Source organism: Lepeophtheirus salmonis, chromosome 1, assembly GCF_016086655.4.
Source record: "Lepeophtheirus salmonis chromosome 1, UVic_Lsal_1.4, whole genome shotgun sequence".
NCBI classification, from domain to species: Eukaryota; Metazoa; Arthropoda; class Copepoda; order Siphonostomatoida; family Caligidae; genus Lepeophtheirus; species Lepeophtheirus salmonis.
Genome location: NC_052131.2, coordinates 28,850,243 through 28,876,974, shown reverse-complemented (window position 1 = coordinate 28,876,974; position 26,732 = coordinate 28,850,243). Strand labels below are relative to the sequence as shown.

General features: G+C 31.4%; 4 protein-coding genes and 1 long non-coding RNA gene across 7 annotated transcripts in view; 3 read left to right on the top strand and 2 right to left on the bottom strand.

Annotated features, from left to right (window-relative positions):
• The window catches only part of LOC121117966 (XK-related protein 6), a 492,224-nt gene that overhangs the window by 426,306 nt on the left and 39,186 nt on the right, over positions 1 to 26,732 (top strand). The gene's annotated exons all lie outside the window — the stretch shown is intronic.
• Positions 1 to 26,732, top strand: part of LOC121118066 (RAS oncogene family member Rab40) — a 91,301-nt gene that overhangs the window by 59,188 nt on the left and 5,381 nt on the right. Inside the window, exon 1 of one of the 3 annotated variants that reach the window (XM_040712615.2) lies at positions 23,921 to 24,061. The exons of 1 other annotated variant lie outside the window; for it this stretch is intronic. The gene's annotated coding sequence lies outside the window, so the exon portion shown is untranslated. Of the gene's footprint in view, positions 1 to 23,920; positions 24,062 to 26,732 lie in introns of those variants that run through there. One more of the 3 variants, XM_071890631.1, reaches the window with a different exon arrangement.
• On the bottom strand, positions 27 to 6,071 carry pyd3 (beta-ureidopropionase pyd3). The gene is made up of 9 exons (XM_040712622.2): positions 5,880 to 6,071; positions 5,324 to 5,428; positions 4,533 to 4,687; positions 2,292 to 2,386; positions 2,017 to 2,223; positions 1,306 to 1,430; positions 1,041 to 1,233; positions 402 to 488; positions 27 to 343 (listed from the first exon to the last, which is right to left on the bottom strand). The coding sequence occupies exons 1-9, from the start codon at positions 5,978 to 5,980 to the stop codon at positions 251 to 253; spliced, it is 1,161 nt and encodes a 386-aa protein (XP_040568556.1). The 5' UTR covers positions 5,981 to 6,071; the 3' UTR covers positions 27 to 250.
• Positions 12,629 to 24,068, bottom strand: LOC139906218 (uncharacterized). Its single transcript, XR_011781580.1, has 3 exons — positions 23,928 to 24,068; positions 23,766 to 23,873; positions 12,629 to 12,758 (listed from the first exon to the last, which is right to left on the bottom strand). It is a non-coding gene; the product is annotated as an uncharacterized lncRNA (long non-coding RNA).
• Positions 19,153 to 20,482, top strand: LOC121118057 (uncharacterized). The gene is made up of 3 exons (XM_040712604.2): positions 19,153 to 19,476; positions 19,536 to 20,059; positions 20,124 to 20,482. The coding sequence occupies exons 1-3, from the start codon at positions 19,222 to 19,224 to the stop codon at positions 20,401 to 20,403; spliced, it is 1,059 nt and encodes a 352-aa protein (XP_040568538.1). The 5' UTR covers positions 19,153 to 19,221; the 3' UTR covers positions 20,404 to 20,482.

The window sequence follows — 26,732 nt, the reverse complement described above, 5'->3', positions numbered from 1 at the left end:
ATAAGCCAAAATAAGTAACAAGATGGTGCCACTATTCTCATCTATTTGAACAAACTACTATTAACTAAACAACGTTTAGGTTTATAAAAACATTTTCCAAATGACGTTAATTGATCATTAGAAAGTTATTGATCGCTATATTTTTAAATATATATATAAATACTAACACAATGGATACATTGGATCTCTTTAGACATAGACAATTTCCCTGTTTTCTGCATATTGTGTCAAAACCACACCCTATACATCACTATGATTCTGTATCTTTAATCACTTGAGGTGTGAAGTCGTGTAAAGAGGCTTCACTCAAGCTTTTTGCATACAAATCCAGTCTTTGTGTCATCTATAATTAAAATTTATGCAATAAAGTGATAAAAAATTAAAGAGTCTAAATTTCTTACTCTGAATCCCCATTTATCTTTTACTTGTCTACACAGATTCAGGTCCAAGTCAGAGAGAAGTAAACCATCCTTTACACGGCTTAAACCCTATTCAACAAAACAAAACAAAAACATAAGTTGGAAATCATAATTCGGTGTTTAAATCAAAAATGATGTTATCCCTGACTATTGGAAGAGTGTTTGAGAGGATACCAAATGAACTGTCACGACGTTTTATTATATATAGCAGCTATGTGAGAAAAGAAATGAACACAAATCTCACTCCGTGTCTAGCAAGGTAAAAGAGTTAAATTATTCAGTTGGCAATCCTCAATTCTACTCTGAGTGCAAGAAGGACTTACACTTATAACTTCCCAACAAGTCCCAAGTGTTACACTGTTACTGTCCGTATTTCATGAGCACACACACAGATGTTATCGAATGATAACAGCCTTAGAAATAAAAAATTCTGTTGATATTGCAAAAATGTCACGTGTGAGTAAATGCTTAGAATTTACAACTCCTATTACAATAACAGGAGTGGACAAACTTAACTTATTTCTTGGAGAAGGGTGGAAAGGGGGGGGGGGAAGAAGATTCTAAAATAAAAGTTTGGCCTAGATTCCCCACTCCTGTCTTAGTTATTCTTATAAACATTACTGGTGTTCTTGTTCCATCAGGTCCAGCAATATAACTCGAGCCATAAAAGTGCCCCATATCATTATGGGCCTCTTTACCATCTCCTGAGGTAAATTTATTAGGATAAATCTCTGTTCCAACTCGATTGATGGCACACGCGTAGTAACTATTTGCAAGGGCAGCATTTCTTGCCTCTATCGGCCAAAATGGCTCACTAAAAATATATAAATTTTTGTTAATGCATTATAGCGGTATGTCGACATCTACAAATTAAATGTATTTGTACCTTAAACCCCCTAATGTAGCAGATGGGTTAAACACAATTTCGGCTCCATTTATGCCATACATCATCCAGTTTTGAGGATGATGACGTCCATAACATATATTAACAGCAATTTTTCCATATTTTGTCTACAATTTTCACATATAATGAAAACAAAAGTCATCAAAATTTTACTGTTCAAAAGTATTAAAGGTTTCATTTTCAATTCTAAGGTTTACTAATCTGTAATTAATTTTTTTGTATTGAATTTGGTTATAGAAAAAAAAAAATAGTACATAAAATAGAACCAATTCATTGCAAAATTTAATACTAACTTAGAATATGTGGATATATTTTACTTGTGATCATATAATTTTAAGAAAATTAAAAATAGGTTTTATAACCACCTCGTTTTAAAAGTACTTAGTTGTTTATGGGTTTCAATTGTTTTTATGTCAAAGAAGTTCATTATAAACGGAAATAATTGGGTCTTATGTTTAGATTTTATGTATGTAGATTACTAATTTTTTATTACAGAAAGGTGAGGCAAGCCCATCAAAAGGATCGAAATACTTCAATGAATTAAATCGAAAATTCTAACAAATCAGATTTGATATGAAAAAAACTAACTACAGATTCGTGATTAACAAGTCAAGTACTACTAGATTGGAATGTAATACTAAAATAATTGTGTCAAATTAATTGTTCATTTAGTAGAAATTATAAAATAATTACTTCAAAGACACGATGACCAGTGTTCCCCTCCATATAGTAAGTAGATTCATTAAAATCTCCAACTCTGGGAATATGATTTTTGCGAGTTTTTCCAATAACAGAGCCGGTATGTGATATTATTACAGCAGTGTTCCAAAGTACGTCACCATGATTTTCATCCCTCTCCAAAATTGGAGAAACGATAACCATTGCATATTTCTTAGCAAACTGTATTGAAAATAAAATCATTTAAACTATGATTCTAAAGTAATTATTTGAGTTTGTTACATAATTACATTAGCTAAAAACTTTGATGAAGGTCCAAACTCGGCTGATTCTGCAAATTCAGTCCAAGGTAATCTTTCTCTCGTACAAAAAGCAAAAGGCATTGCTAAAACAGCAAGACATGAATGATGAAATATCAAAATAAACAATAATTACAAAAAAAAAAAAAATAATTAATAGTTAATAATTTAAAAACAATGATTGTACTACATAAAATGTACAATTTCACTAATCAATAATAGTATTATGCTTTCACTACTTCTGTTTTGTACATTGTCAATGCAAGTTAACCTTAAATGGAGTATTTCCATTTGACGTCAGCATTGTTGATGTCGGCCATTTTGAGGGCCTAAACAAACAAGTTTTATAACAATAAATATCCTTCTTTCTCAATATTAAGAAAAAAAGTGAATTATTGGATGTCAAAATGGGACCAAGAAATAAATGGACTTAAACCTTTATATCTATCAAAAATATATCCCTCTAATGCCTAGTTTTATTATGAATTATATTCTAAAATCTATTTAAAATATTTTTATTACATCGTTGTACAAGATTATATCCGTTAGGTAGACAATAAATTAACTATTACAGTGGAAAAAATAAGATATCCTACTTTTCTCGCCCCTAATAGATCCAAAGAAAAAATAAATTGTACAAATCTAGTCATTTTTAGGGATTTTTCGTACATATTACTTTGATTTAATACAAATAATGAAGATTCAGTACGATTTATTCGAAATTTGTCCACTTTATGTAGTATTAATACCAAATATGAGCCCCAAAATGGTCTCATTTAATTTTTATTTAATTTAGAGTGACACTGCAAACACTCATAGTCAAATAATTATAGTTTCTCTTAAGAGTCTATTAAATATATATCTAAATTTACGTATTTAATTCGGTCTAAAAATCCTAGCCCTATCTGAACCTGAAATACTTTGTAATACTTGTTAGATCGAACTAATACAATTCTTTAAAGAAATTCAGTTGGAACCAATCTTACAAATAAACTGTTCTAGATCGATTCCAAGGAAAAATTGGGTCTAGTTCGGTCCCACAAAAAATCGGGCTCATTTAAAATTCGGTCTAAATTGATTTTATATATAAATTGATGATGGAATCATGTGTATTTCCAAATCGTTAAAATCTTTAAAATGGCGTTATATAAAGTTTAAAGTGTTTCATATATGTGCAAATAGTATAACTAGAATTGGAAAAAAATTGATCTATAGAAAATTGATTCATAATTTTAAATTAATTAAATTGTGTTTCATGGTCTGACCTAATTATCGGGCAAAATCTTCCTAAAAAAATTAAGTTAAGAGGGAATTGGATTAAAAATTGAAAAAAGTACTAAATATTTGTGTATCTGGGAATTTTTTCTCTTAAAATTAGGGATACCGGGAAAATCTGGAATGAGATAGCAACTAAATAATACATTATATATTTTAAGGAGAAAACCTAAATTTTGAGATAGTTTTACACAAGCATTAGGACAAAATTCAAAATTAGAACATGTTTCCTGCATTTATAATAATAGTGCAAAGCTTGTCTTTCTTTCAGTATGAAGGACGGATTATATGACAGGTCATAAGGTGCTACATATAGTGCTCCATAATGTATATTATAAAAATATTTCGATGTAGTAAATAAATGTGTATACAGAGTGCATGTAAATAGTGCTCCCTGATGTAAGTCATATCATATATTTTGATGCAACAAATAATAATGTAGTCGTATTAATGAAATATTGGAGGTGTGTACAATGTCAATTAATAACAAGAGCACTGTTTCTATTTGTTTTTGCTCAATTATGTACATCATAATTGATATGCTTATATTTTAAGATACCTACGTGTATATTAAATAAAATATTTGAAATCTCGTCAAGAAAAGTAAAGTTCATTTTTATATGCTATATAGTTGAAAACTCGTTTGTACAATGCATATTACAAATCAATTTTTAAATATGTTATGTGGAGAAAATCATTCATTTTTTAAATAGAAATCATAAAAAATGTCAATTTCTAACCAAAAACTAAAGAATCTCGATATATAAAATCTCCGACCTAAAAAAAAATTTAAGATTTAGATATGTACAATATTTTCAAAAAATCAGGAAGTTATGATCATGCATTAACCTAGTGGGTATTATAGTGTTAAAAAATGAAACTTCCTGATTACAAAACCAAATCAAAAACGAAAATCTGTCATTTTGAGGGAATAAATAATTATATATATTTACATACTCCAAGCCTCTTGAAGGCAGACAATGTTGGCTCCGGCCATTCCAGCCACATCAATTATATCTCCGATCCTTTTAAACAGAGCATTTCTCTGAGTCTCGACAGGTTTGTCAGTTGGCTCAACAATTTTATTTTGTATAATTCCTACTCGAACTTGTCTAAAGGAGTACAAGTTTCAAAAAGTTTTAGTACATATATAATTCTACGTTTTAAAAAAGGGTGACCAACTATCCTCTTTACTCAAGACATGTTCTCATTTAAATCTTAACCAATTGTTGTTTTTTTTTTAAATCACAAAATCTACAATTTTATGTGGCATAAATGAATATTGTTGAAAATCTTCTAAAAATGAACAAAACATTAAATTAAAGAAATTGACTTAAATATGCTATAAAAATAGAACCAAAATTTGTTATTACCATTTTTTTTTAATTTCTTAAATTTCATATATTAACTAGAGTTTGTTTTTGGTTTTGAAGTCCTAAAACGGTCTAACAACATTTTTTTTTTTTTTTCAGGAAGGAACTAATTGGGTCTAATTTCGATTTGAAATTTGGTCTACACAAAAGAAAATCCCCTTTGATCGGGCTAAAAAAAGTGCAGTTTAATAAAAAAAATTGATTAATTTCAGTCTACAATTCGGTCTAGATCAGTCTAGAAAAAAATCACTGGAGACCTAAAAAATATTTCTTGAAACGGGTATAAAAACAAACAATGATTAGTATTCTCATTTTTCTAAATCAAAATATGGTCACCCTAATAGTATAAATAAATAAAATTGAATTAACACTGACCTTCGAGCTCGAAGATCTTCTTTCTGGCAATTGAAATTGTAGCATGCAAGCTCAATGTTTCTTTCTGACGCCCCTGATACTACTGAAGCTCCTAATTCAACTTCACTAAAACATATGATAAAAAATCAAAACAGTATCAAAATCAAATATATATTATGAGTTAACACTAAAACAATCTTGAATAAAAATCAAGTGGACGAAAAATGCCTAATATATTTTTTTACATTATAAGACATATTTTGATAAATTATAGGTTTTGTTGTTTAAAGCCTTCATTTGATTTCTGAGACTTAAATCGACCCCGTCATGACCCTTTTCAAATGCATAAATCTATTCATTTCTATTTTTTCATTGTGACGATGATTTTTTCCAACTCTGAGTACAATTTACAGGACAAATCAGAATAATATGCTCATAGAAATTGACGATAATTCGTCAAAGTATACTAATGTAATCCATTTTCAATAGAGAAAAAATAAATCCTTGATTTTATGTTGACGAGGCACATACGAATAAGTAATCATTTGTACGATAATGTAAATATATTTTGTCTTACCGAGGAATAGAGCCATAAATTAATCTCTGTACAACTTCTAATTCATCTTTAGGAAGATGAGTCTCTAGTATTTTTTCAATACTCTCAAATTCTTCAGCCATTTCCACTTTTATCCTGTATTACTGCAGACTATATTTGGAAGAGAATGAAAGAGATGATAATAGAAATCTTGTTTTTATATGTACGAGTACATACATGAGTGTATGAAAACAAAGTCTGCCCGAAATAATGTTTTAGGCAGAGCTGAACTGTATTTGAATACAACACATTTAAAAGAGGGGAAGAAATGCTTAATATGCAACAGGACTTCCATGTATACATATAACACACTATAATAAATATGTTAGTTATTATTCTGAGTTATTAGTTATTACTGCATAATTAGATAGACGACATTTATTTTCTTGCAAAGGTTGAGAGATTATCGTCAAAAATTACCGTTTTCATGCATTTATATTTATTTAACCTCCAAATTAATAATTGGCAACTTGAACAGACTACATAAGAAGGTTGTAATTTTAAAAGAATTTCACTCAGAAAAGCACATCTTCCAAATTAAATAGTTATTACAATTTGTTAAATATTTGTATATAATGTTGAGTTCACACTCAAAATGTGTCCTCTAAAGACCAACATACACATATAAAAACTTTGATTTGTTAATATAATTGACACTTTCCTTTACGGTAAGGTCCAAAATAGCTAGAGACAAAGTATATCAGAGACACTGTTTTCATGAAATAAAGATTAGAATAAACGCCCAATTTTGTGACGCAATAAGAATAAATCTTACAAATATAAGAGTAGGACTTCATCAGGGTGCAATTTCACTACATTTATCGGTAAATGTGCATACAACATGTCTTAGAAAGTGGTAATTGTTGAAGACAGAAAATGTAATTATAAAATAATAACTAGTGCGTGTGCTCATGATACATGAAGAATAACAATCAGAGTTTGCTCGGAAGTTATAAGTGTAAGTCTTTGTTGGCCTCAGAGTAGAATTGAGGATTGGAGTAATTAAAACCTATGTCATTGCTATATACGTAGTGAGATTTGTGTTTGTTACAAACCTCTCACGGTTTCATACATCCTTCAAATGGTTATGATGACCACGTTAACTTTCTGTTTCTATTATTATGAAGATAAATTAAATTTATGTACCTTACATCAAGTCTGCCTGGCGTGGTACAATAAATAATTACAAATATGTACCTTTTCACAGTGCGACACTCCCCTGTCTCTAACTCTAAGTATACCACAAATATACTTATAAACATTAAAAAATACGGGACAATAAATATAATTTGATATCATTCTAAAATCTCATACACACAAAAATTAGATAACTAACTCAGAAACATACATGTTCAACGTTCGTACATAGAATAGAAGAAAATTATCAAGAACAAAAGGTAGCTACATATATTCAAATCCAGTTCTAATGATCAACTTGTTTTTTATTAACTAAAAGATATACAGAGTCTCTTTTTCTTTTAAGCTGCTACCATTATTATCTATTTTCTGAGGAGTGCACTTCCTTTTCTGCTAGATTCAATGATATAAAAAAACAGGATTGAACCTTTGTATGGGCTCATAAAAGACGGAAAGTAACCATGAGAATTTGTTGTGGAGTTTTATTGTAAGTCCTTGTTAGACTCGAAAATAAAGTTCAGGATCGAAATCAGAGTAATTCTTGCCTATGTCCTTGTTTATTTAATTCCCTCTTCCTCGTCATCACAGCCGCTTATTTCTAATCTAATGAAACCCCATAACAGCTAGCTTCTACTCCTCCAAAAAATTCTTCAAATTGTTGATTTTAGGTTTCATTTATTTAACATACCTAAAATGCTACCGATTGGTATCACTAGTCATAAAAGTATGAAAGAGTTTATGATTATAGAATTGTAACTATAGACCGGGGAGAATGAGGCATAGATTGGGAATCAAAGTGGGAAAAATGGGTGTTTCAGAATGATTCACAATTTTCTTTATTATTAAAAATACAAGAGATTAAAAAAAAAATAATTAAAGAAGCAGAAATTACACATGCTTTCCCTGATAAAGTGGAAGGTGACAACTAATGGTCGTAGAAGATTTAAAACTCTGTTCTACCTCATCCCTAATTAACTCCATGATCATGAAAAATATACATATCCTAATATAATCTTTATTATAAATATTTTATCCTCTCTTAGTTGTTTAAATTTATAGAATTTATAATGCCCAAGTTGTTTCGATTTTAGCGTGAGTGAGACCTGAAGATGAGATGGGGCTATTTTTTTAAAGAAATTTAGAATATTTTTTTTTTAAATTTAATTTTACTGATTTTCTTAGAAACATACATATATTATTTGCAGAAACAATACCAAACAATAAATTTGTTGATCCCCAATAAAGTTGTCTAAAATATGACCTACAGGTATGCAGAAGATAAAAAAATCGGGGATGGAGCGACGTAGCTGAATGGACAACTCGCTCGGGGAAAATTATTCTCTTGAACTCAATGTGTGTAGGTTTGATACTCGGTTACTCCTAGACAAGAAAATATAGATTATATATATGGACTTCAAAGACAATTCCCATGTCGGATGGAGTAATTGTATTATTATAATGTCTGCTTATACATACTTAATTAGTGAAACTTTTTTTTAACCGAAAAATGACATGGTAACCCAGACAGTTTGGAGTATGTAATAAAGGGAAATAGCTTAGTAAGCAGCTATTAAAGGAAGTAAATAAATAATAACCATATTCCGCATATAGTAAGAACATACCGGCCCGTACAAAATTATTTACCAATGATATAAATATACTTTTTAAGAGGTTTTGTGGCAACCAATCTGATTGTTTCGTATTTTTACTGTTAAAATAAACAAAAATCCTTCCTGTGAGAGCGTAACAACTTCCACACGTGAGACCATGTCCAATCAGGAAACAAAGAAGATCGAAATTGCAGCCCTCCTCCGAGCGGGAGTGCCTCATAACAACATTAAGGGACAGGTTGGGGCCTCGTTGAAGACAATTTACAACGTTTCCAAGCGCTTGGAGGCTGGGGGTGATCTCAAGCATTCCCCTGGGGCTGGCAGGAAGCCCACTGTCTCAACAAGGCAAGTAAAGGCAGTGTTCAAGAGGACTCCCAACAGGTCCATTGCTGACATAGCCAGAAAGATGGGAACGTCGACATCAACTGTTTAAAGGGCAATGAAAAGGGCTGGAGGAAAGTCCCTGAGGCATACTGAATGCCCTCTGCTAACTGAACGTCAGCGAGAAGTCAGACTTGAGCGTGCCAAGAAAATCTTGAATGATATCAAGAGCTCATCTGGACGCATCATCCTTTTTTCAGATGAGAAAAATTTTACGGTCAATCCTGTTTTCAACAGGTAAAATGACCGTGTTGTGAGCTTTGGAGATCCAACGAGAAGGCCATGAAGCCGGTATGGTTCCCGACTGGCTCAGATTAACAGCGGAGGATTATGTGAAGATTCTGGTGTCCAAGGTCCTTCCGTGGATCAAATCCATAGTCGGCAACTCTCCTTGGGTTTTTCAACAAGATGGAGCACCCGCCCACGCTTCCAAGAAAGCTCAGGAGTGGCTCAAGGGCAACATGAAGTTTTGCCAAGGACTACTGTCCCCCTCAGAGCCCAGATCTGAACCCACTAGACTTCTCTATCTAGGCGCACGTGGAGACTAAGGCCTGCAAAAAACGACACAAGAACATAAATGCCTTAAAGGCTGCTGTCAACAAGGCCTGGGCCTCCATGGACGCCGATTACATCCAGCAAGTCTGTGGCAGCTTCAGACGTCGCCTGACCAGTGTCATTGAGTCAAATGGTGGCTACATTGATTAAATTTGATCACAAACTATTTTATTATGCTAAAAATGTATGAATAAATTGTTTCTCAAGTCATTCAAATGTCATTTTTTTCCGCGATATGTTCTGAACAAAAATCGGTAAATAATTCTGCACGGCCTGGTATAAGCTGGAATTACTCAATTCAACTCCGAGTCTAACAAAGTCTTAGACTTATAACTCCTCCACAAATCCTAAGTATTACTCTCCGTCTTTCATGAGCGGATGAACTAGTGATTACTTTATATTTAGATGTACTCTCTTCAAGAATTAAGGAATAATGATTACAGCATTGGAAACTAAAAACAGACATTATATTTGCTACCAAGAAAAAAATATAACATGCGTTAAGTTCATATTTAAGACAATTCTAATCCCTACTGTTACTAGCTAGAAGTTGTTTATCATCCCAAGGCTTTAGGTCTGCTCCAATTTGGCCAACCCAATGATATTTATCTATATCTGTTTATGATACTTTGTCGATCCAAAAATGTCTTAAAATATCATATTGAAATACGCTATAGTACCATCTGTATTAACATATCATGTTTAATACATGAATTTTAGAATCCTCCATTTGAGCAGTTCAACATTTTTTTACCCAAACACATCATGGATGCGATTGGCGGAAAATAAAATTAAATGACTTTGAGACCAATTTAAAACATCTAACAACCCTTTTTTTCAGTTTGGGTAAAGTAAACAAATAGAGTATTATTTTTTTATTCTTCTCGCCAGGTTTTGTTCAAACAGCATGAACAATGAGTTCATAAGAACAAAATCAAAAGTCAATCTTTCTCAAGTCCCAATTTGCACATTTCTGGCTTTGAGAAAGGGCTGGTTTTTCTTTATCTCCCGACCTCAACTCTCTGGACTATTAGTCAACCATCATGGAGGAATGGGAGGTCCCATTTATGGATAAGACTTACTCTTCATTTCGGCGATGTCTCGAGGCTGTTATTGCAGCTTTGAGAAAATAATGCACAATGAGAGGGGCCAGGGGGTATATCCCCAATTTTGTAATATAAAAGCAAAAATTAGTTTGTTTGGTTTTTTAGCTTACATAATTGCCTCCCCCCTTTCTATAGGTCCATGAATTTATGTGATTTTTTTTCCCATAAATTTTTTCTTCCCACTTTGTTTAATAGTTGAAACTCGAGGGGCACATCAAAAAACTTCTAACCTTTTTATCAGTCAAAAACAAGTTAACAATGCAAAATCTCGGAAATTGTCAGCACATGTATTCACATCATGAAGAAATAAATTTAAAAATTGAATTCGAAATTAGAAAATTACGGTTTCACTTTGATCCGAGTAGTATATCCCTATCAATTAATTTCTTAAGGTTAATATTATGATGTAAATTAACATTTTTTTAAAATTGTTTCCATCCCATCCCAAGAACAACAGAAAAAAATTAATTTATTACCTTTATTCAGGACCACAAAGTATGTACGGGGACAAGGTTCTTCCTATAAAATGTTGTACCAGATGTAAATAAACGGACCCCTACGTGGCACTACGTGTGGTAAGTCTGAGGGAGTGGAGATGTGTTAATATAAATGTAGTTGTTGGAGATTTAAAAAATGACCCTCAAATGACAGAATTCAATAACATTTTTTCCTCAATTTTACTCATTTGTATACAATATTCTCAAATTCGTAGGAACATACAGAAATATTGAGGACATTTCTATAAGCAAAAAATAACTGTCTACAATCATTTATATCATGGGTTTTTATTCATTAATTTATTTACTTAATATAAAAATGAGATGAACCTTAAAATTCTACTTAAAAAAATCAATGATTAGTAGAACACAAAAGCAAAAAAAAAAACACTTTATGTCAACTTTTGTGTTTTCCAACATAAACACGAATATAAAATCTCATATTAAAATGCAAATAAAATAAAAAAGTTCAAATTTTGTTGCATAAAGAAGTTTAATAACTTTATTCCATACATAAATAATGATAAAAAATCCAAATCAAGATATTATTGAAATACTAATAAATACGTCCCGAATAAATATATATATAGTTTACATACTTTGAAGAAAAAAAAAATTAGAATATTCATAATAATCTACAAAAAAGAAATGAGGATTATTTCAATTATTTTTAAGTATTGTATTGACATTTATGATTTTTTGAATATTTTTACAAAATTTTTTGAAACTATTAAATAGCTAAAATTTATATCAATCAGATAAAAAAAAATCCTTAATTTTTGTTAAAAAATTTACCCCAAAACTTTTTCCCAACGTTATTAAAAAGTCACAATAGATCATGATAAAACCTTTATTTATTTAAATAGTTTAAGCCCCCACTATTTTATATTCAGTTTGATCATTATGGTGATTGGTGGTACATAGAAACCTTGATCTTTTCTTAGTTGGTACATGCTGTAAAAAGTTTGAGAACCAATAGTATAGATATAAAGCTGGATTCACAAGTTTAAGAACCTCAAATCAATTTGACCACTATGTATAAATAAGTATACAGAGTGGGAGCCCAAAACTTGTGGTAGGATTTAATTACAAATTTATATTTGTTAATTTTAAACTAAACGACAGCAGAAATAAAAATAAACTAGTTTTTATTTCATTTAATGTCTCTAAGTGTAAAAATGTTGGAGCAACAAGAAAGAAGGCAACACGTGTGCGATCTCCTCCACGCCAATGTCAGTGCAAACAAAGCTGCAGATATCATTGGTATCTCCATTTGGACTGCCTACAACATTTAGAAGTGCATTAAGGACGGGAATGGTGTTTAGAGCTTAGAAGAACCAAAACTTCTGCAGTAAAAATATAGCTTACTTCTGGCCTGCCTCCATGTGGCCATCATCCAGCCCTGGAATCAGCCCCTTGGACTTTACAGTTTAGGGCATCTGAGAGAAGAATGTCTCTACCACCTCTCATTCAAATTTGGATTCACTCCGAGCTGCCATCATGACAGTGTGGTACGTAATAGACACGGCATTCATCGTCAAAAGCTGCCAATCTGTTCTCCGGCGTCTTGAGGCTCTTTTTGTATGCAAAGGTTGACATAATGAATAAAAATATATCTAAATATAGTATTTTAACAAATAACAAATTGATTTTGAGTTTTTGGAATTAAATATGATATGAGGATAAAAACTCGTTTTTTATAAAATTTATAACATATTAGGTGCAATTCAATAAAAAAGGTAGTTATCCAAATTATATATTCGGATTTCTTTCACGTAGAATTTAGCAAATTAATTTAAGTAAATTAACTTTTCAATGCATTAGCACTTAAACTATTCATTGGAATGCATTAAAACTGATTTTTCTTGACACTAATCATCACGAAAATTTGTATGGATTTTTTTTTGGCAGGAACTGTTTTTAAATAAAAATCTAAAAAATATATTTGAAGACTGGCAACCTTTGCTCATAAAAATTTTAGTATATACATTTTGAGCCTTGTAAAGTAACCACACGTTATTACTTTAATAGGACATGGGCATACTAACCAAACATTCAAAGCAAATAAAAATAAATATTTGAACAATGTCCATGTGTGGGTCATTGGTCAACAGTGATAGTAAATATCACTTAAAAGTAGAGTAAGAAATTAAATATTACATATTATTTAATGGAAAAATAATATAATTATATTCCTTATTAGAAGGAAAAGTAATAAATATTACTTTACTTTATTTTCTTAGATTAATGATAAAACACTATTAATCTATCAGTAGTTAATTTAATTATACTGTATTGTGTTAGCTTAAGAGTATTTAAATTAAGGGCTACACCATGGGATTACTAACTTAAGACTAAATATATTTCCCATCTCAAAGTACATAATTCTTATTTTAAAACTTGTTCATTCGCATGAACTGGCCTAAAGGTTCAAGTTGCTACAATGCTCTGAACCAGACTCTGTATCCTTCATTTTAGGTTACATTTTATCTTAATTTATTGTATAATTAGATCCAGAGTCTAAAATAATGTTTAGAAATTAAGGTACATCAATATTGAAGTTTGAGAGAATATACCTATAACCATATGCCCATTTAAGTCTAGGATACCTAGATAGCCCCTTGAAGGTTCCGAGGTACGTAGGCGAAAGCGCTGGAGGTATTGGAATATTTATCACGGACACATATAAGTCACTTTTAAGTGTATTGATAGCATATGGGATCCTAACAGGAAGTTCTAGAATGACTCTCGGTGAGGCGTGTTTAATATCTCGGAGGTTCTGGAACAAGTTTTAATCATTAGGAGTCTCTGACTCCTCTTTCAGGGACAGTGGATGAACTCGCTGGACCTTGTTACAGAAGAACGAAGGCTAAGCAGAACAAACCGAAAGGCCTCAATCCATGATTCTCCCTCATCATATATTCTGGAAGACAGAGCACTCTTTAGGGTACGGTCAAATCTTTCGTGGATACCGTTTCACTTGAGATGATAAGATGTTGTGAATAGGGGTTTTTATCCTAGGAAATGCTCCAACCGTGTCCACAGATATCTAGTAAATTAGGTCCCTCGATCCGAATGGATTGAAAATGGCACTTCAAATTTAGCTATCCCTCCGGAGAAGAATGCCTTGACCACAGTATCTGCCTTTATGTCCTGAAAGGGAAATGCTTCAGTCCATTGAGTTGACCTTTCCAGGATCGGCAAGTACCTAACCCCATTGGATGGAGGAAGTGGTCCAACAAAGTCAACATGTATGGAGCAGAATCCCTTCAGTTCTTGTTACAAAGGAGTTGGGCTGGCAACTCCAGGATGTATCTCTGTTGTTGTTTTTTTTGTTTTTTTTTAAGAATCAATACCAAGAATAGGGATGGCGATGTCAAAATATAAAATGTCCAAGAATATATGATGCCCTTCAATACAAAATTCACCGATGCAGTACCGATTGGGATGACTCGCTGAACTCCAAAAGCAATAAGAGGGAGAAGATTGGATTCTTTTTTGATGAGTTTGGCTAAAGTCGTTGGTAAGATGGACAATTGACCTCCTCAGTCAACAAGGAATTATAAATTCCTGAGACTGTCTTTCACATAAATTAAGTCCATATCTGCGTTGGTTACCTCAGCTCTGAACAGCTGAGAACTAATTAGTTTTTGACATAAGTCCATTTAATAGGCAGTTGAAACTCGAACATACCCTAGCAAACATACCGTACGTCAAGTGTAGCCTGCAAATACGTTTTGCGTTACCTTGAGCTTGGTTACGATGATGTTGAAGTTTTTTCTTTCTTAAAAAAAGCAGGGGCTTAGTGAGATCTTGGGAGGGAAGACGACGAAGCTTGAATTGGCTCATGTGAAGGAGGGGTATGAGGAAAGGAAGGTAGTGGAGCATTATGCAGCTCTAAGGATTGTTTAAGGCCATCACAAAGCTTCACAATCATTTCCTTGCTTATTCTCGTTTGTGATCAGCCATGGTTCTGAGTGAACTTGGGATACCAAGTTCACTCAGAACCATGCCATTAATAGCTCTTTCACTAGTACAAACTCAAGGGTGAGAAGATGATACTGCAGGTACGATTTCCGGAGTCAATAATGATTTGTGCTTCCAAAGATCAGGGGATCTTTTCATGCTTCTTCAGGGGACATACCATGGAGATCCAAAACTTTTTTCAGGGCTCCAAAACAACCCGATAACTCCTCCTTTGGAACATTTCGCAACATGTTAGGGTGTAGTACAGCTATTACCGTGTAGAGCTTGTCAAAATCATTTGTGATACCTTGTCCTTTGAAAAGGAAATCGATTTTCAAAAACCCGGTTTCAGGGTTTTCTTTCTCGAACTTTGGGAGGTGACATTCTGAACACCCGTTTCGGTCACGGAAAGCGTTTTTGTCTTGCTGAATTTACTCCAAAGGATGTATTTGACTACCGGAGTACGGTCGTTTCAAGGTCAGTATTTTCAGGATCCTTTGAACGGGTGGTAAGTTGCATTATATTTCTTGTCAAGGTCACGAATAATGGAAAACACCATATGATTTCTAATTTAAGACTAACTATATTTCCTATCTCAAAGTACATAATATAAGAATAATAAAACTTGTTCATTTACAAGAACTTGCCTTAAAATTCAGGTTGCTACATGTACAATTGAGCCTAAAAATATTCGGGCTCTCACAAAAATGCCAAGAAAACATAATTAGATGCTCATGTTGGATCTACAAACTCATTTAGAATATCCCTAGTTAATCAAAAACTACTCTTTACTAAAAAATTATAATAATTTATTCATTTTTCGTAGTAAATGAACAAAATATACTTTGTGTCATCGTCTCTGGGTTTCTTCAAATCCGCTAGGGATAAGTTCTTACCAAATTGAGGCAAACAATGGGATGGATTTTGGCTCACTCTGACATATCTCCAAAGGTCATCGATATTTGTTGGATACCTTTTCCACACTATTTTTTTTAATGTAGTTCATAGATTCTCAAAAGGGTTAAGGTCATGATTTTGGACTAGCAAGTCTATAACCCTAACCTTATACCGATTGAGCTATTCTTGAACTATTTTGGATGTGTGCATTGTGGCATTGTCTTGCTGGAACCACCAATGTCTTCCAAGCTTAAGCATCTTTGCTGATTGATGCAGATGCATTTCAAGAATCTCGATGTAGTATTCCTTTTTCATGGCGCTATCAATTTTGTGATGTTCTCCAGTTTCATTGGCAGCAAAAAAAAAACCAAATTGTGATGTTTCCCTCAATATGTTTCACTGTTGGAATTGTGTTTTTGTGGTTCAAAGCTTTGCTTCTGTCGCCAGATGTGCCGATGCTGGTTGTGGCCAAACAACTCCATCTTTGTCTCATTTGACCACATTACATCGCACCAGAAGTTGAGTTTATCATCGTTGTAGTCATTGGCATACTTTAACCTTGCCTTTATCTGCCTACTCCTGAGGAATGGAGTCATTCTTGACGTACAACCCTGGAACCAATTATTGTGCAAAACCCCATTACACAGTTGATCGTTCAACCAATGCTCCTGTTGCTTTCAACCCCTGGTGGATGGATTTGAGAGTTGTTTTTGGATTCTTGGTAACCTCTCAGACTGCATTTGTCAATTTTGTTGAGCTCAACTTGGACTTCCTACCATGTCGAGGAAGGTTCTTGAAAAGGCCAGTTCTTTTGAATTTGGTGATAATGCATTGGAAAGAGGATTTTTTGATGCAAAACCTGATGGAAATGTCTTTGTAGCTGTCACCTAGATTATGGCAATTGAGTACAAACTGGTGGATATCCTCCTTTGTCTTGGTATTGTTGAATAAGACTGAAGCAAGAAATTGATTCATCACACTTTTGTAGCTCAGAAGATAGTTCAAAGAAATTCTTGATCTTGCGAGTACTTTAGAAGTTTTCTAATCTTTCCAGACTTCACTATCGTTAAAAAAAATCAGAAAATGTGTTTGTTATTTTTACCCTTTTAGGAGATGTAGGAAAACTTTTGAAAGAACCAAAAATGGTTTTCGAGGCATAAAAAAAATTATATAAGAAGTTGATATCTTTAGTCAATAAATAATAATTATTATCAAAAACATTACTAAAAAGAAAATTAAAAACTTTCTTTAAAGATTTTTCAATATATATGACAAATATTCAAACGGTACGAATACTTTTGGGTTCAACAGTATATCAGTAGTATTTTTTAAGAAAATTTCATTGAATATATCGAAAATATCTATAATGTTTATTTTTGTAAAAATATTGATCTGAAAGAAAAAATTTTATAAGCTCAAAGTTATAAAGCATTCACAATAACTGTCATCATTTTTGTTTTGTTTTTTAAACAAGAAAAAGTTATCAAATTTCTGAGGTAGCGTCCACCTCGGACAAAAATTCGGCGGACACCCCTAAAAAAAGTACGTTGATTACCCTTAACGACATTTTTAGAAGAAAATTTGCCGAAAAGTACCGAAATACGGATATAAGTACAAGATAGATGAAAAAATATTGATATCGTGACAACACTAATTGATATTTTTCTAAACTTGGGAAATCGATATAAAATGTAAAAGAATAACTGATTTAAATAGTTAAGAGTATAATCCTAAAATTTATAATGCATGTCTTTAAAACAAAACTTATGAGTTAAAGATTGAGAGCATACTCTTAAAAATAAATCTTCTAACATTGGAGGGCAACTATCACTAATCACCATGTATAACATATTATCCAAAATGAAATGGGGATATTACTGTATTCCAGTTATATCAAAGAAGATCTAGGTTACCAAATTTATACTGTATACCTTTATGGTACTGATTGTATATATATCTATATATTGTCTACGAGTAAAATACTTTTTTTTTTAAATATCATTTCGACCTGTTTATATAATTTGATTAAGATCATGCAAAATGTTTGAACATAAATAGTGGACACGTATGAGAAGATACGAAATATTAGCTTGTAGACACTAGGGTTGAGACACACTCTTGCTTCAAAAATGACGTTACATATTGATAAAAAAATAATCACGTAACTGTTCATGTTTGTTAATTATTGTTTCTTAAAAATTACACTCCCCTGTTTCGGCACATATACATCCTTATTTAAAACAAATTTATGCAAAGTCTATAGTCTTTTTGATGACTTTATCAAAGGGAGACAACAATATAATCATTGTACTAAATCTCAAAAACAAATCTCTCGAATCATTTACTTAATCAATCAGGTGTTTGTCCTAAGGATCAATGTGAACGATATGCTAAAAATTTTAAAAAAATTAACCGAAAAATAACATGGTTACCCAGACAATTGGAAGGATATTATGAAGGAAAACAGCTTATCTGTCATCGAGTTGTATTATATCAGCTGTAATCAGCTATTAGAGGAAGTAAATAAATAATAACCATATTCCGTATATAGTAAGAACATATAGGCTCAATTCAACTCCGAGTCTAACAAAGACTTTAAAATAAATTATCGATATCGAAATTATTCGATTTTGACAAATTATCATAAAAAACATTTATGTTCGTAGAAATGGACATGGAGTCTCATTTTTGAAAAATCAGGCCATTCTGACAAAACATTTACCTAATGGACCTGATAGGGTTAAATCTACTCTGTAATCGGTTTATAATAATTAATTAAGAAATCCAAAAAAATACACATATGTTATAATATATGTAAATTTCACTTGTAACATATGTACATTAACTTGAATAAATATTTTTAGGAACACACTCTATAACTTTTGAGTATCACGAAACTATGTATTTATAATTCAGGTATAGGAGGACCCCATATACATACTCATCATATTTAAGGGAAAATAATAATAAAAAAATAAAAAAAGTTGAAAATTCACCGTTAAGAATACACATTAAAAAGAAAACAAGATCGGCGAAATTTCTAATGGAAAGAGAAAGAGATAATGGGTTGAGAATAAGTTCAAATATAAATAAGGTATGATAATGATATAGAGATCGTTAGTCGTAAATTCTATCTGCATCGGTATAGGTTAATCGTATATATACATAGTAAAGTATGGCCTTTAAGGGATATATTTCCTTAATTATATTTTTCCTACTCCAATTTGTATCTTTTGGAGTGGGTAAAGAGGAGCTTAGTTTCTCAGAGTATATTCCTAAAAATGTCGAAGAACTTCAAAGACTCTCTGTGGCAATGAACTGCGTATTCGAACATTACGGCAACTCCACTGAAATTCAAGCGTGTTTGTCATGCTTTTTCCCTTTCCAAACTGACTCCATCAAATGCTATGATCGTTTCTTCCCCTCTGAGGTAAGTTATCTCTACAAAAAAATTTAAAAAATGAGCAATTCCATTTTCACATCCACAAGGATAAGAAAGAAAGCTGCCAATTGCCCAAGATTGAGGAGATCAATGAAGATAATCGAGAAAATGTCATTTTTAATCTCACAGCATGTGTGGATTACAACTTACGCTTAAAAGTAATTGATTCTTGTGTACAAAGCTCTTTGTTAAGTCACTATCAGGAACTTGAAAATGTTATAAATTGGATTGACGCCTGCACTATAAAAAACATGGATACTGTATTTAATTCGGCCATTACCGAATTAGAGGCCTCCACAATTGGCTCTGTAAAAGCGAATTGCAAAGATATTCTTGATAGAATATACCACTATGAAATTACAAGCAAATGTGAAGAAGTGGTCGATGGAAAGGCTGAGGAGTGCCGAAAATGTTTAAATGATGTTTTAAACCGGGAAGACGAAGATATACCTCAAGTCTTTGAACAGGCTATCACTTGCTCAAACAAGCATTTGAATCCAGTCTTTAGTAAATGCTTCAACAGTGAAAACTTTTCATCAAAGACCTTCACCACAGTTTATGGAGCAAAGAGGTATATACCCACGTGTGCTAACTTTAATAAATTATTTTAAACACTATTTTAACTTACTTTATAGGGCAATTGGTTTATGTCTTCATGACAATACGAATACGGTTATACAAAATATCTGTACGTTCAATTTGCCAGGGCAATATATTAATTCCCCAAAGCCTGGACAAGTATATGCTTTAGTGAGTGCTTGTATGGACTATCATCACATGAGATTGCACAAACTGCACTATGATGAACCATTAAAAGAAAAATTAGTATTATATGAAAATTATATTAGAGCCATGGACGGAATCACGGAAGAAGTTCAAGAATTTTTTGATAAAATTACTGTTCGCAATGCATAAGAAACATGTTATATAGTTATAGTTGAAGGATAAAATCAAATATAGAATTAAAATATAATATATTTAGAAAAAAATGGAAGAGTTAGTTATAAAATCTTTTTTTTTTTTAAAAACCCCTAAAAGTCAACAAGTGCACACATAAAGAAGGGAAAAGGAATTTGTGCTGATAAATCAAAATGGTAAAATACCTGTTTTTATATAAAATTGGGTCACACACTCATTGTTACAGGAACAAAATATATTATTAAAACCTTCTCATTTCATCATAGATTTTGAGAAGTGAAAGGATATTTATAATGGGGGGAAAAGTTCAACTTAGTCTCAGGTTTTTGCACACAAGTCCAACCTAGTCTCAGGTTTTTGCACACAAGTTCAAGTCCCCGCCTTGGATTATAGTTAATAACTAAGAGCAAAATGGGCAGATGATGGGGAGGAACTTAGTGGTCTCTCAAAGTTTGATTCTTTTCAAATTACTACTAAGTTCAAAAGACTATAACATTGTCCACAGTTAACCAATTTTAATTACTTTGTCAACAAAAGACTTGAAAAACGTTCTTAATAATCTTTTGACATAAAATTAAAAGTGGCCCTACGTACATGTCGACATTTTGATTTCGCCAATTTCTGGAAGGGATATCTCAGAATTCATACTTCAGTCATCTTCTAAACAACATTAGAGTGAATTGTCAAGGGGATCAACTCAATTCAGAGCTTTAAGTAGATGAGGTCTGAACTGCTGAAATATTTTTTTTTTTCCTTTTTTCGGAAAAAAACCTAATCTATGTTTACGTAATCCGAATATTCAGATATTTAAAAGATTATTGATAAAAATGTTCTTCTCACATACTTAAAAGGTTGAAAAAGACAATAATTTAATTTCATTCATTATTTCCAGACCACTCTTCAAAATAAGATATGCTAAAAAGAACCATTTTAAATATACATTTTAATTTACAAAGTCTTAGTAAATACACGCTCAATTTTGCAATAAAATATTGTATGAGCTATATTATGATGATTAAAACTTTATGGCGAAGCAATAAAAGACTATATAGGCATGAGCTTATCACCCAGGTTGTGCATAGACAAAGAATAGTTATAACATAAATGTTTTTTTACAACAAAAATCTTCTTTAAACGATAGTAAACATACTACTCTATTATTTTATTAATTAATTATAATTGGTCATATAACCTTCTAATAATAACTATGATTATTTATCTTATATATAGTTATATAAAATTTACTACTTTTAGAACACTAAACTCTAACTACGACATAGTTTTGGGCATTTTTTTTCTCGTTTTAGAGGAAAGGTTGAGTACCATATATTTATATATATATTGCATAATGAATAAGTCTTATACTATCTCTTTAACTTTCATTTTTGAGAGATGTAGAGAGTTTCAATCTTAAAGTTGTGTTCATTAATGAATAGCTGTCCTTGTTATCTTTCAAACGAGATTTTGAAAAAATATATATTTCTCACTTCTAGAAAAAGATGGTGGAAAAAAGTTGGAAATTGCAGCTTTGTTCCGTGTCGGCAATGACACCTGAGACATCTTCAAGCAGGACAGGGTTCAAAAAGTTTTGAGGAGAGACCATTCATGACACAAATGCGCTGTAGTAGTCGTCATAATGACCTTAAACATCATAGCAAAAGGTTGATTTTCTCACCGTATTGTCTGCTTTTGAGGATACACCCATCAAGCTCTGCTACATCCCCAAGACCAAACACCCATTTTCTGTGATGATGTTTAGAATGGAGGCATACTTTGAGGTATAAAAACCCTTTGGTTCGATATAGTTGGAATAAAATCAATTATCAAATATGATTATTCAAATATTTATCCAATTCCTTATGATGTATTTTATCACAGGCTAAGTTTCTCTTGGCATTTCTATATTTAGCATAATCTTATGCTAATGGCTGCAAGTCTTGTTCTTGAAACTACAAACTTTTCCGAATTAGAAACTCAAAATTTCATTTTTTCTATTTTTAGGGTTTGTTTTGAGATTCCCAACTACTACTTTGTATGCTAAATTGAAGAAAACTACGATGATCAACCAGTCATTTTCAAGTTAATAGTAGAAGAGTACATTTCACTTTATAAGCCAATCGAATTTAAATCTTCTTATTCTAGAATAATAACTTATTTTATTATGACATTTTAAAAAAAGTTGACCTTATTGCCAGAATCTCTCATTTTCTCGTTGAAATTAGATCGACTTTAGTATATTGTATACCACTTACATTATAATGAGTTAAATAAGTAAATAAACCCAAGATTTAAAAGTTGATGTCAGGTTAAGACAAAAATCGAAGTAACAAACAGAATTAATGTTAAACATTGCCGTGGTTTTTTTATTGGAGGATCGCCAGATTTGAGTGACAAAAGATTAATGGGCACACCTTTAATAGGGCGGATAAATACAACTACCAAAAATTTTCACTGATTATAGTGCAATGTATAAATAAATAGCATAATTAGGCACCTCAAATCATTTATCATCAAGAAAAACACTTTTAAAAGCACCAAATGAAGAGTATTTTTTGTTTTAAGTATGTATTTGCTTCTGAACAAAGAGAAAAAAAATCTTTCCTATATCTACTGTGTTTAAGTTGTATTTTTATCAATTTAAACTTAGTTTTCTGTGTTTTAGTTTTTGGCTTAAATTGGCCCTATATCCATGGACGACCATTCCAAATTCTAGAGAAGCCAGGTCTTGAGATGTAATTTTTATTTATTAAAATTTTGTAATTACCTTTCTTTTTTTCTTTGTAAAAGCACAAAATTTGAAAATTATTATTTTAATTTTCTTTAAAAAGAACACATTTATGTTAGTATGCACCCCACAGTAGTCACAGTTATAGAAGGCAAATTAAAAATAAACAATTTTTAAGCACATTTTTATTTAATTAATTTTTAATTTTAGAATATAAGCGAAATCCTGTAGTTTTAATAGAACAAAGTTTAAACTATGTTTATATTTATGTTGAGTGCACAAGCAACGTTTTGAGTGAGTCAGATTTCAATCAAAATCCACTCCTTCAGGTTTAAAAAATCATCTCCTTATTATCTCAATCTTTTTAAAGACTTGTGTTATTGTTGACAAAGGACGACAATCAAGTTTTTTTAATGGTTTCAAGTAGAGCTTTCTCCGTTATAGCAATATATATGAACTCATTATTATCGATCTTTTCAAAGTTTTTTATCCTTTTAAAAATATAGACTAGTAGTTTTTTATTGTTTTTTTACTTTTTAAGCAATTTTTTGCTCCCTAAAAGCGCTATCCACGAAGAAGAAGAATATATAGTAGCCTTTTTTAAGTGGATCGAATTTTGAATTTTAATACTTACTGGGTCACAACCATAAAGAAAGATATGGATAGAGATGACAAAGGTATTTCGATTGGCAGTTCGGCATAGTTAGGCATATTCAGTCTGCAGCAATGAACATCAGTTATGCTATGACAAAGGGTAGAAACAAAGATACTTTGAGATATAAGTAACACAACATACGAGTTTTTATTAAGATATGTGCTGGTTGAGAGTTGGCGACGGAACGCAAGAACCACTTCAATCATCTTCTTCTTTCATTTTCTATAATTATTTATTTTGAGATTATTTCGCTTTGACATACGAACGACATCAAGGTACGAATTAATCTCGTATCTCAACGTATTTCTGTAAAAGTGTATAATTATTTCAATGTCATCTAAAAGAAGTAAGTTCATTGCCTAACTTTTTATTACCCCCTCAGAGTTGAATATCATTTCTCTAGTTAGAGTTCCAACTAATTACTAATATAAGAAAAATAAAGAAATGAGACGTCATACTATACCCTTTTTGTCATCTGATTTATTTGCTCAATCAATCGCACATCTTTTTGCCCTTGTGTATTTATTCATCTATGATCACAACGGTACTAATACATACTTGTATATAAACTAAAACTTATTAAGTGGATACCGCAATTTGGCTCGCATGTTGATATATTTAAGAAAATTAAGAATTGAGTATTTTGTACTATGAGCTGTTTGTTTTAAGAAGTGACGATGATCTCTATTTTTGAAAGTTCTAACCTAAAAAATTAATCCCAACTACCAACATACATAAATATATATCTATATCTAGTAGTCCTGATAAATTAAAATATCTTCACAAACTAATTAATTTAAATAAGAAAAAAACATAATAACCTTCAATAATATAGTAATTAACAGGTCTAGGATTCGATATTTGCAACTCGACATGAATCCATATTTTAAGTATTTTTAAAGACTTTATACTTAACTTGGAGTCGAAAGCTAAGATAATTTCTTGCAATATTTAAATATTTGCACTGTTTTTTTTTATTTGCATTAATTGCGGATAAATGTACACTACTATAATGTTATTAAAACAGCATGCGAAATTAATTTAACCTTTGAGATAAGGACAAAAAAACTCTTTTTCCAATGGGATTTCAAAACTACTCTATAAGTTTAAATCTGCGGCAATTGTATCATATTCATCTTTCATACATTAGCCGTAGATTTTTACATTCGTATAAAATGCTTTACTTTTTGTCTTTTTCTTCCATGCAAAAGTAACAAAGAGCTTTACATAAAAAGACTGACATACATATATAAGGTTCCAGCTAGGGATGTACAGATACCAAATTTTAAGTCGATTCCCGTTCCAATTTTGTTACCTACTTTATAGACGATTCCGATTCCTTATTTTATATAAAGGAATTTCATAAAATAAAAAGAAAATGTTTACTTTTTTTAATGTTTAACTTTTTACTAATTACGGATAGGAAAAAATACATAAATCATAATCATAATTTGTTCTTAACAAATTTTAATTTTAAAAAGTTCATTCTTCTCCGTGGTCAGGAGTTAATTTATTTCTGGTTGGCTCATATTACCAAGCTAGAAGCTTCTTCTTTGTAAGATATTTAACGCCTCCTCCCCCTATTACAAAAAAAAAAAATACTTACAACAATGACAATAGGGCATTTTCTATTATTTTACTGGTTCGGCCCATATAAGATCAAATGGTCTTGAACTGTCTCCAGTTCCTAATTGAGTTTTATATGCTTGACCTAGGAATAAAAATATTTATAAATTAGAGTCCGTACTCGTGTCTTTCTTAATGGAACCGAGACTGATGACTCGAACTTGACTCAGAAAATATGGACCCGACTTCAATTCTATTAAATAAATAATTTTATTCAACAAACATACAAAAAATAAATATTTTGTAAAAAGTTACTACATGGTTTCTTAGTAAATCACTCAAACCAACTCCCACCATTCTGGACTTTTTGAACGACTCAGGATACAATTCAAATGTAAGGGCACTAAAAATGTGGTAATTTCTAAGTTATTATTTTGAAGTACATTTCCTGTACAAATCTGCAAATTTGTATTATCTCTCTATGTACTTCCCCCTTTCTTTATGTTCTTTTTTTATTTTTCTGAACGACGTTGTCTAGTCTAGCTATTTTATTGATTTGTAACAGTAATTTTTTCGCCAAAAATGAGCTCAAATAATTCATATTATCTATATAAATATAATTAATTGCATAGGTATCGGGGGAATATTAAGACAATTCCAATAGTTAATTCTGATACTTCAAAAAGGCCGATTCTTACCTATACCGATGCAATGGTACACTCCTAATTCCAGCATAGAGAAGGAAAAGCATCAAGGGGTCAAAGAGTTTTGGCAGCTCGCCATTATTGGAGAACAGTATTTCAAATTTGAACGCTTGTATAGATTAATATGGATAAAGGGTTAACATGTATAATAACAATACTCCGTTTGGTCCGGATCCGATATGAAATACTTGTAAAATAATTGTAAAATTTAATCTTAATCGGGTATTTCTTTATTTTTAATTATGTCATTTCAATACTGTAAAAATTTAAATAATCGTAACTTAACCAATGTTTATTCATTAACAACTTTTAAATTGCAAGTTTGTATAATATGTAATAAGCAAAAGTTTTAATTCACTCCCCCCTAGACACAATTATACTTCTATTATATGAATATATAGGCACAGTATGAGTGGACTCATGAACAACTACAAAAATTCTTGTTTACCTCAATATACATTTAGTTTTTATAATTTATTATCATAATATAAAAAAAACGCGATATGAGGGGAATATTCCTACTATACGGAGAGTTAGAATAATTCCAAACACCGCCTTATGTGGGGACCCCCTGTATATGCCAAAGTTATGGATTTTGAGTTATATCTGTTTGTGAAATAAGAACATCTTTGTCCAATCAAAATTTGTGAGGATTAAGTAATTCCAATCATTCTTG

Coding starts and splice junctions, on each gene's coding strand:
- pyd3 (XM_040712622.2), bottom strand. CDS start 5,980: ATGGCTGAAGAATTTGAGAGTATTGAAAAAATACTAGAGACTCATCTT. Junction 489..1,040: donor CTGATGGAACAAGAACACCA/GTAATGTTTATA, acceptor TTTGTTGAATAG/GGTTTAAGCCGTGTAAAGGA. Junction 344..401: donor AAGATAAATGGGGATTCAGA/GTAAGAAATTTA, acceptor TTTTAATTATAG/ATGACACAAAGACTGGATTT.
- LOC121118057 (XM_040712604.2), top strand. CDS start 19,222: ATGGCCTTTAAGGGATATATTTCCTTAATTATATTTTTCCTACTCCAA. Junction 19,477..19,535: donor ATCGTTTCTTCCCCTCTGAG/GTAAGTTATCTC, acceptor CACATCCACAAG/GATAAGAAAGAAAGCTGCCA. Junction 20,060..20,123: donor ACAGTTTATGGAGCAAAGAG/GTATATACCCAC, acceptor CTTACTTTATAG/GGCAATTGGTTTATGTCTTC.